This window comes from Pomacea canaliculata, linkage group LG10, assembly GCF_003073045.1.
Source record: "Pomacea canaliculata isolate SZHN2017 linkage group LG10, ASM307304v1, whole genome shotgun sequence".
Lineage (NCBI taxonomy): Eukaryota > Metazoa > Mollusca > Gastropoda > Architaenioglossa > Ampullariidae > Pomacea > Pomacea canaliculata.
Window position 1 is genome coordinate 6,427,873 of NC_037599.1, and position 10,174 is coordinate 6,438,046.

Genomic DNA, 10,174 nt, shown 5'->3' on the forward strand with positions numbered 1-10,174 from the left:
AACCACTGGCAAAACCTTAAATTTACAAAACAATTATTATATTCTATCAACAAAAATCACATTTAGTGGGAGAAAACCATTCATCTTCAACAAGTTTCCTCATGTTATAAATAATCTTTAACTTAAATAAAAAACTCATGGTGTACTCACCCAGTTCGAGAGCATGCCTGCCTTGAGCAATTTTTGACAGGTCATTGACCAGACGGTCAAAGATGTTGGCAAGTGCAAGGTCACAGTCATAGTTCAAATAAATATCCACCACACTCTGTGCATCTGTAAAATATCCACCACGCATCAATCTTAAAAGGTCAGTAATCAATCTGCACAACACAACTAATAATTTTTTGGTAACCCCCATTCAAATGGGAAAATAAAAGTACCTTCAAAAATATAAAACATGCTTGTACAATAAGCTTCACGATATACTTAACATGAAGAAAAGTTGCCAATGTTTTTGTCCCTATCCTGAATATGTGAGCTTTACTACAGTGGACAAAGCCTCCAAACTGCACACGTGAAAAAGGACTAGTATTATGGAAAAGTTTGTTAATAATAAGTAGGAATTTATAAAGCGCAATATCTCAGCCAAAGGTTAAGTTACTGCCCTGAACAAGATCATAAAATAGTAACAAAGATGTAGAACAAGTTAACAAAAAGCAACAAAGATGTAGAACAAAATCATAAAATAGTAACAAAGATGCAGAACAAAATCACAAAATCAAATTGGCACATTTCTAGTAAGAGACTGAACCAAACTGCTGAAATTTGCTACAGATGAATGGTACTTTTCTAGGCTCGCCACACTTACATGCAAGTCAAACTGCTTAGTACTCTTCAAAAAAAACAAAAACAAACAATACAGCTCACCTGCACATATACGTGTAAGGGCTTGGATGACCATCCACTTATGTTCAAAGGAACTACTGGATGTTTCCAAAATGTACAGAAATATTTCCTTAAAAAACACCTGCAACAAAGTTTTCACTATCAAAACTATGCTTAAAAAAAAAAGTGTGTTCTTGCCATTTGCACACAAGTTATGCAGCTCAGCACTGATAAAACAGAAAGTATAAATATTTGACCCTGCTGACCTCAATTTGCATCTTTAGGTGCTGCTTGAAGTTGGACAGAAGGGTGAGGAAGATGGCTAGAGAAAGCTCAAAAACCTCCGGCACTGAGCTGACACCATTTTTGGACAGTGCCACACACAGGTATTGCTTGATGGCATTGATAAACATGTCATTAGTTCGGAACACAGGTCCTGCATTCTGAAGGATTGATAGCAACAACTGCAGTGACAGGATCTTTGAGCGCAACTCATGTGACCTGCAACCATAGCACAAACTATTCTGCAGCTGCAAATATGGCAACCCACATATTTTAACAGCCAGTTGCAGAGTTGATTACTAATTTCCAAAGGAATAAGTATTCAATGACTATGATTACTGTACTGAAAGTCAATTTTTTTTTTTTACACAAAAATTTTTAAAGTCACATTTACAAAGCATATTTCCCATTTGTTTTGAAAAAAAATACAAGTAAACAGCTCAGCAACTGTCACAAAATGCTAAAGCATTTATCTGCAAAGCAAATTAAATTAGGATATAAAATATTCTGCATTTACATTTATTAACTTACAAAAGTAGCTTTAAATAAGGTTATCATAAAAACTTGCACAAGACCTGAAGGTGCTTCACAACACAGTTTAACAAAGGATATTCAGTGTTTTCTTTTTATTTATTACGATAAACTAAATGAAGTAACTGTGTATTCACTCTAAAAATCAATTTTTTGCAGCTACCTTTCTTGGCATTGTTTAGTCAGCTGTTTCCAGCCAGTAATTTAGAATTTTTTTAGACCTTGTCACTTTCTTTTGAAAAAGTCAGAGGTTTTCAGCAGTCAATTTCAGAAGTGCGGAAAAAACTCAAACTTTATTTTGAGAAGATCAAAAATCTAAAGAATACTCCACCAGATTCAAATTCTGCTTTAGATATTAAAGAAAATGTATAAGAAATGACTATATGCGAAGTTGCAAATGACAGGCTGAGAGGGACGGATGCCAAGCATGGCAAGTGATGGAGCATATGCAACACTTAACATTTTTTTATGTAATTTGTTATCTCTGCATTTAGATTCCCTCTGTATTAACTCCCTATGTGATTTTGACATCTAAACTATATTAATGCCAAGATTTCCAGAGATAGAACCACTTTTGGGCATGGTAGCCTATTATGGTAGATAATTTGAATAGAATTCAAGTTTATTTATGTAGAAAACTGAAAACTACAGTTATACCATACATGATATTTTTGTGACAATATTTTAAAATGATGAAAATTCATGCATCTAGAACGAAAGGCCTCTGCCCAAGGGGTGAGATTCTGGTGAGTTAATGAGTGCAGTCTTCAAGGCATGTACTTATCCTGACCAAAAGCTGTAAAAATGGTTCTTGTAAAAAGTATTTTTATAGATTTGATTAACAAACAAGCATGATCCTTTTTTCCCAAACCCCTCTTCTTCAAAGTAGTTAAAGATGGTAAAAATTCACAAATACATCTCCTTACTTTGGATCAGGTGGTCCATCTCCTAGGGGTTTCATGGAAAGTTTGCAAAGACTGCGGAAGACAAGAAAAGCGTCTTTCTGCAGAATATGACTGAATGCTCCTTGCACTCCTTCTCCTTCTATGCTGTCACAGGCAAGAGATCCTATAACAGCAAAAATATGACAAAGTTTCAAGACACTGTTTGTAACAAAGCCAAGTTACTGAAGGCAATGGTGAAAAAAAAATTGATATGCAGTATATAGCAAAAATGTTTAAGAAGAATTTAAATATGTAATATGACAGTCTATATTTTGATTATAGATCACAAACTCATGTACAAACAAAACATGCTGCAGTGACATCATCATACATGCAGCAATGCACATGCATGCATTCATACACACATATGTACACTTAAAATCAGGGGTGTTAAAAGATGCATACATGCAGAGAATACAAAATAAATTAAGAAAGGATTAAAAGACAGATGGAATAAAAATAAAAGTCTATTATATTACGGCAGAATTTAAGCTGTAAAAGTAATCCCTTTCTTAATGGTTTCTCACCTCTTTATCTTGAATTTTAAAAAAAAAATTCTGTTGCACCTTCATAAGAATTACAACATAAATGACTGATGTCATGGCAATGAAACAACATTTTAAAAAGAGAAATCATTTGCACTTGCTTTTACAGCCTCAGAAGAGATATTATAATTATGCAAAATGTACTTTTAAGCAGCAAAGCAGTGGTTAAAAAAAAATTCCCCAAAAAGCTTACATTTATTTTTTTTAAACAGAAAGATTGACAGAGTAAAACTAAAGATTTTTACCTCTTAAATCAACTCCACTTGGGGTGACTGGGGTAGTCTGTGTGGATGAGGAAGGGGTAGAAACAAGAGGAAGAGAATTTGGGGCAACAGCATTGGACTGGGTGGGGGTGGAGTCTTTTCCACCACTTTCTGTTACAGATGGGATCTTTTCAGGTGCAGAATCTGATGATGTGGAGACTGAAACTAGTACAAGCCATAAACAAAACAAAGTATAAGAAAAAGGACAGTGTGACATCCATCTCGCATAATGTGCACAGCACTTTTCCCAGGTATCTTTCAATCTTTGATCCCTCTATTATTTAGTTAAATGAGATAATCAAGAAAAAATAATGTTAAACTGCACATCTAGCTTTAATTGTACAAGAAATCATAATTTGTGCTCAGTAGTACATAATGAAAACAACCACACAAACACAACAAAAACAGAAAAAGGAAGATTGTTTCTGACTGCATTGGAATGATAATTAACTTGATACTAAATAGGTCCAATAACTGCAAAACACATAGAATGCATTGCAAGATGTTAAGGATTAAAATTTTTAGTAAAAACTGAAACAATATTCAAAGTTTTGGAAATGCTTGACTGTTTAGTAACTAAAATAAGCTGTTGATTTGATTTTTATCTTTTTTGGGGGGAGAGGGGAGAAGGGGAGAATGTTTCAACACCATCCACAAATATAAAGATGATTTCAACAAGAAGTTAAATTTATATTTCAAATTTTTAAATTTACACTTTACAGAAAGAAAAATGCAAATGGCATACACATTAAACTAAAAAGAAAATTGTACACTTTGCTTTATTCTTTTACATCTATGCACCAAATATCTATGATGTACGTAATTACATTTCAAGCAAAAACACTAAGCAGTGAAACAAATTTTTTTTGCAAAGACAAATTTAATCAGATCAGTAACAACACGTTAAAAATAACTGGCTTCTCTAGCATCATAACTAAGATCATTGGGTAATTCAAAAAAAAAACCAATACCAGCAGTGGACAATGATAGAAAGCAGCCTGTAAACAAAAAATGTTAAAAAATATCAGCTCTTTGCAAACTAATCCCAAACACATCTTCTAAATACAAAATAAAATTTAAACAAAATTAAAATGAATATGAAGATTAACAAACATTTTTTTAGTTATATTTGTCTGACAGACCTAAAAAGAAACAATGTTTACCTCCAGCTACATTATCAATGAGGTCCTCAAGAATTTCACTTATAACTTCTGAACCTGACATGTCCCTGCTCTCCACATTATTTTGTTGTGGACCGTTTCTTTCTCCCACCACGGACAATGAACCTGTTGAGGCTGTCATGTCTAAGAAAAAATAATTAAGATATTTCAGTATTTCTATCATAAAGTAATTGAATTTCTCCATATTATTTTTGCATATCACTACTGCTAAAGCTTGCATAGTTTATTGTAGTCTACCACAAAGAATCAACGCTTTTCATTATTTAAGATCTGTTCTATATAAATAGGGGTCAGTCAATCCATTTTATGTTGTTTACACACCCAGATTCTTTCCACCTCAATACCTGGTGGTAAAAGCAGCATATTACTGCACGAAATAGCATTCTATAAACGACAATAAATAATTAAATGCTATCAATTATTGCTATCATTATCAGCCAGGGAACAGGTACAACACATACACATACCCTGGTCTCCCTCTTTGTGTGACTGTGCTTCTTCTGTACAAGAAGGGGACTCCTTTTGACCCTGTGGGGAATCTCTATTCTGTAGCTGCTCCTCTTCGTCTCTACTTTCACTTTCAGGACTGTTCTCTTTGGAATCCTTTTAGAGAAAACACAAGGATTTTTTACATAGGTTGTTCCACACAAATGCTTCTATGACACTGTACAATAAATTAACAAACTTTGTTACTTCAGCTCTCAATTTCCTCAAGAAATTTGTCTAACAAAAATTAATATACCATAAACACCATAAATAATGGGAAAGTCAAGATCATTAAAGACAATTTTTAATCAGAAGAATACCTGTAGATTGCTCTTGGTCGAAGTTTTACTATTGCTGCGTTCTCTCTGTTTGGCTTCTTGTTCCTGCAGTGGTCAGAAATAGTAATGCCAAAATAAGAAACTAATTACTTATTGTAACCAATTAGCTAAATACTGAATTTTTCCCAGAGTCACACATTCTCTTAAGATGTAATTTATAGACACTTTACATTCAGTAACTTCAAAAGTTACATCTCTAAAAAAATATTTTCGCCATTTTATTTGCCAAAGTCCTGTGAATTACTACTGATACCTGTAATAACTGGAGACATGAAAGTTCTGTCCCTTCGCCTAACAGGCTGAGTGGATCAGCTCTTGTTGATTTTGTTTATGTTTTTGTGATTGTGTTTCCATTTGGATATAAGTGTTGGACATGCATGTTTGAATGTGCTTCTGTGGCATTTTCTTCCACTTTTGGTTTGAATCAGGACTGTTTATAATGTTATTTGAAGTGCAAACTATTTGGATCTATTGGCTGGATTCCAATCCGCCATGTTTCACTTGCTTTGGCAGCAACCTTGAGCTGCATCAAATAAACTAAAGTGATGATCACTCTTTTGCAGTTTCAAATGATAACATCTCTTCATATTCTCAAGATTATCTTTCCAGCATTCTCCTGATGTCACTGAATTTATTTTCTGGACTCCTTACCGTTAAATCTACAGTGATCGCCATTTACTGCCAGAACGCAATGAGTCCTTGCATTGTTCTTCCTTCTACTTCTTTGTTACTATTTTGTGATTTTGTTCTACAACTTTATTACTATTTTATGATCTTATTCTTCATCTTTGTTACTATTTTGTGATCTTGTTCAGCGCAATGAGTCCACCTTTGGCTGAGATATTGAGCTTTATAAATTCCCACTTATTATTATTATTAAAATATTAATTATTAATATGAACTTACAGCCTGTTGCTCCATTCGGCTAAAAATAACATTAAGCATCTGTGTAAGAGTGGCCTTTGCAGTGGTCTGATTGACCAGGTTTTTGCTGGCCAGATAGATGTTGTAGCATGTTCGGACTGCTTGAAGAACAGTGCCTTCATGGATCTCACAAGTATTTGTTGTTACAACTGTCAACAGGGCCTGGTCAACAGAGACATGATTAATGTCTAATAAAGTACCTGACGACCTGATGCTAATAATTTGGGGATCCAGACTGAGACACCACAATGCCTTTAAAGTAAATAATTTGGTACACGCACAGCAAATTTGCAAAGTCAACAAAGTTACTGTTACAATTGCAACTGTCATGAAGTCACAAGATTACTTGCCAAAATATGGCATTTAAACTATCCAGATATTCAAATATAACATGATTTTATTCATACTCGATGCAAATACACAAGTTCTTAACAAAATAACAGGAAAGTGAGATGCCCAGCTACATTCAGTGGCTTCTAGACTAGCTATGGCAGTCCTGAATTCTCACCTTGATAATCTGTAACTGCACACCTTCATCTGTCTGTGGACCAGTAAAACAGCCACAGATAGTGTCCACAATGCGGTCTATTAATCTTTTGCCTGGTGATGTAGAGTCTGGGCTATTACCAGTGAGATGCCCATAGGCTATAAGTTTCTGAGAATTACAAAACAGATAACGATAGCAATACAACATTTATATAGCTCAGCATCTCAATCACATCACAGTTTACTAACCACACTTAATATACAGTTCCTAAGTACAGTGACAGCGGCCCGGTGGCGCAACGGTTAGCACTGTTAGCGCCTGTCACCAATACAGTGAAGGATGGCTGCCCTGAGTTCATTTCTCGTCTTGGGCATGCTGTTCTTTCTCTGCACGTGGCATCTGTTTACAGGGCTGGCCGCCCTCCGCCAAGGACGGTCCCAAGCCCGGCTGAAAAAGGAGGAGGGTTGGGCGTGGGGCCAGCACCCCCACCCCGTAAAAAACAAATCCTTGCTACCAAAACATCGACAACAGTTAAGACTGTAGTCGATGGCCTATGCCCCAGGAGGGGCGAAGGGCCTAAAAAAAAAAAGTACAGTGACAGACACAGAGACAGTCGTAAGGATGAAAAGGACAAATCAGACAGCAGAGTAAAGTTTTTAAAAACTAAATGACAATGGCCACAGGATGGCAAATAATGGTTTTAGAGATGAAAAGTTATAATTGACAAAAGTCAGTTATATTTGTTTAAAATATAGGTTACTTAGTGCAATCATTAAAACATTTATTACATTCACGTAACTTAACACATGCATTCCTCAAGCCAAGGCCAACATCAGCGATAGATATTGTTATTGCACATGATTCAAGTAGCAGGAACCAAACGGAAGACAAAATGAAGTATAGTTAATGATAAAAACACAAATAAAATAGTTGACTGCATCACAAATCAAAATACAGCAGCATTAATTTGTCATTACTTACTTTTTTAAGCTTACAGTAAAAAATGGTCTCATTCTCACTCACAAGAATAAAAACAAAGTCGAGTTTGGTTTTCAAAATCACGCTAAGAGTGAAAGCATGCATGCATGCCTTTTTGTGTATGTGTGTGACAGATGACATGCTGTGTTTGCTGTCTTGACTTTAAGAAAATTTTAACAGACAGAAATCTTTACATCAAAGAATTTACTGGCAACCCACAGTCTAAAATGACTTATTAATTCATGTTTAGTTACAAACCTGAAGACAATCTAAGGCAGTGTTGACAATCCTTGGACTCTTGGACTGACATGCTAACTCAAAAGGCAAGAAATACTTGTCTGCCTCCACAACACCAGCATGCTTTGGAGTTGGCAAAGCTGAAGATACTCCAGTTTCCTGTCTAGAACAAATACCAACATAAATAATTATAATGTTAATTATAATACATCCAAAGGAGTGAGGAACAAAAGTCAAACCCTGCTAACCCACATTTCCCTACTCCGTTCTGTGTTGTATGGTGTTGTTACATAATGTAATAACGTGTATTAAAATACTGAAACCACTGCTGTATTTATCTGAAATTAAATAAAAGCACAGCCTTGTCACCTTTTACATTACATATATTCTTAAAAGAATTTTTAAAAATCTAAAAGAAAAATTGCAATAAAATTCTTTAGATATATTGTTTAAGTGTCTGTACTCAGTAGTGCTGCACAGTGAAAAGATATTGTTGATGTTAAACATAAAGGCTACTGAGTAAACTACCAGATATACTTTTTTTTAAAAAACCCTATATTTGTAATATGTTTACCTCTGCTTGTCTTTGTTATCATTTTTTAATTCATCTGCAGAGAAAAACAAAAAATGTAATGAAAATATAAAATATATAATAGAACTTAAAACTATCTCAAACAAATGTTGTATTTTCTTTAAGTGTAACTATAACAAATGTGAGAAATGCTTCATATTCCTATGTTTAGACAAGCTCTTCATATTTCGCAGTATGTGGAGGATTCAACAGGTGAATCTGATACATTCTTAAAGCTATATATTATGTTTACAAATGTATAGACAAACATATACAAGATCCTGATTTTATCAATCACATTTGTTTTATATTTTTTTGAAAAATCCAATATGAATAGCAAACTAAATTATTTATAACCTTCCAAAGGGTCCTTTTACTATATTTATATTAAACTGATATAAAAAATATACTAGATATATCTCAGCACCAGTAATCTGCACTCTCAGAAAAATCCCTTTATCTATGCTATTAATTCTTCTTAGAGTGTTTTTATTTTTTTTATCTATACACTAGTATTAGATATTGCCTTGTAAAATTGTCATATTGGCTTCATGTTTCATGTTTGAATTTAAATTGTCACTATTTTGTTTTGAAGATGCTTTTCTGCATTACAAATATGAACCCTTATTATTCAAAATTCTAAGCAATTACCAACACTTGTTTTATTTTTGTATTGGTTACCATAATAATTTATTTTATGCAGTAATATTAATTTAATAACATATTGAAGGAATTAAATGCTTAGGAATTTTTATCATTACCTGTGTCATCAGAGGCAAAATGTTTTGTTGTCATTCACCTACATTCATATCAGCACACTCTTCACGTTTTGATTTGGTTTATTCTATTTTTTGGTAAAGGGGTGCCATTTTGTTTCTTTCTTAATCTTTTATTTGTTTGTTGTTATTCTTGTTTTAATACAATTCGAAATATCTTCAAACATTTTAAAACAGTTGCTCTTTATTGCATGTTTATAAGAAAACTGTGTACTAATAACAACATAATAAATTACCCAAGATCAGTTAAGTTTATTTGCTCCCAAAAGTAAGTATAAATCATCCAATCTTCCACTGTATCAAATAAAAGATGTTTTCTCTATCCATATAAATAAATCGATAACACTTCCGATAAATGTCACTGAATAAGGTGAGTGATATGTTATCAACAGATGCTTGTCATAGAAACGTCCGTTTAACAATTAACAAAAAAAATCATAATGCAAAAGCACCAAGGTTAATTTATAAGTTCAAATTAAAGTTCTACGTAAATTTTACAGTATTATACAAATTTCTTTAGAAAAAGGAGTGAAGCAATAGATTGTAAATGTAGCAGTCATGCATCAAAGCTGTCTTACCAAGTGCCACCTCACAGGCTTTCTTCAACTGTGAATGGTAAGTCTTTTTTATCTCCTTATCACTTAGGATCTTTTCTAGGGCTCTGGTCAAAAACATTTTGATCATCGATGCTGCAGTATGACATCCATCCGTAAGAAAACCGAATACCCAGTGCACTTTCTACATCACCGTGTGCACTCTACGTATTTACCGTATCATTGACATCCGCCATGCTGGAGTCACGTGAC

General features: G+C 33.9%; 1 protein-coding gene across 3 annotated transcripts in view; it reads right to left on the reverse strand.

The window, feature by feature from the left end:
• The window catches only part of LOC112573817 (brefeldin A-inhibited guanine nucleotide-exchange protein 1-like), a 31,457-nt gene extending 21,284 nt beyond the window's left edge, over positions 1 to 10,173 (reverse strand). For 2 of the 3 annotated variants that reach the window (XM_025254423.1, XM_025254422.1), the window contains exons 1-14: positions 9,947 to 10,173; positions 8,596 to 8,629; positions 8,043 to 8,184; positions 6,828 to 6,974; positions 6,302 to 6,481; positions 5,378 to 5,440; positions 5,039 to 5,174; positions 4,554 to 4,694; positions 4,362 to 4,388; positions 3,373 to 3,555; positions 2,565 to 2,706; positions 1,092 to 1,326; positions 868 to 967; positions 151 to 273 (exon numbers count right to left, since the gene is read on the reverse strand). In XM_025254423.1, the coding sequence (XP_025110208.1) occupies positions 151 to 273; positions 868 to 967; positions 1,092 to 1,326; positions 2,565 to 2,706; positions 3,373 to 3,555; positions 4,362 to 4,388; positions 4,554 to 4,694; positions 5,039 to 5,174; positions 5,378 to 5,440; positions 6,302 to 6,481; positions 6,828 to 6,974; positions 8,043 to 8,184; positions 8,596 to 8,629; positions 9,947 to 10,052 (1,759 nt within the window). In that variant the 5' untranslated portion in view covers positions 10,053 to 10,173. The remainder of the gene's footprint in view (positions 1 to 150; positions 274 to 867; positions 968 to 1,091; positions 1,327 to 2,564; positions 2,707 to 3,372; positions 3,556 to 4,361; positions 4,389 to 4,553; positions 4,695 to 5,038; positions 5,175 to 5,377; positions 5,441 to 6,301; positions 6,482 to 6,827; positions 6,975 to 8,042; positions 8,185 to 8,595; positions 8,630 to 9,946) is intronic. The other variant, XM_025254424.1, reaches the window with a different exon arrangement.
• Between the last annotated feature and the right edge of the window lies 1 nt (position 10,174).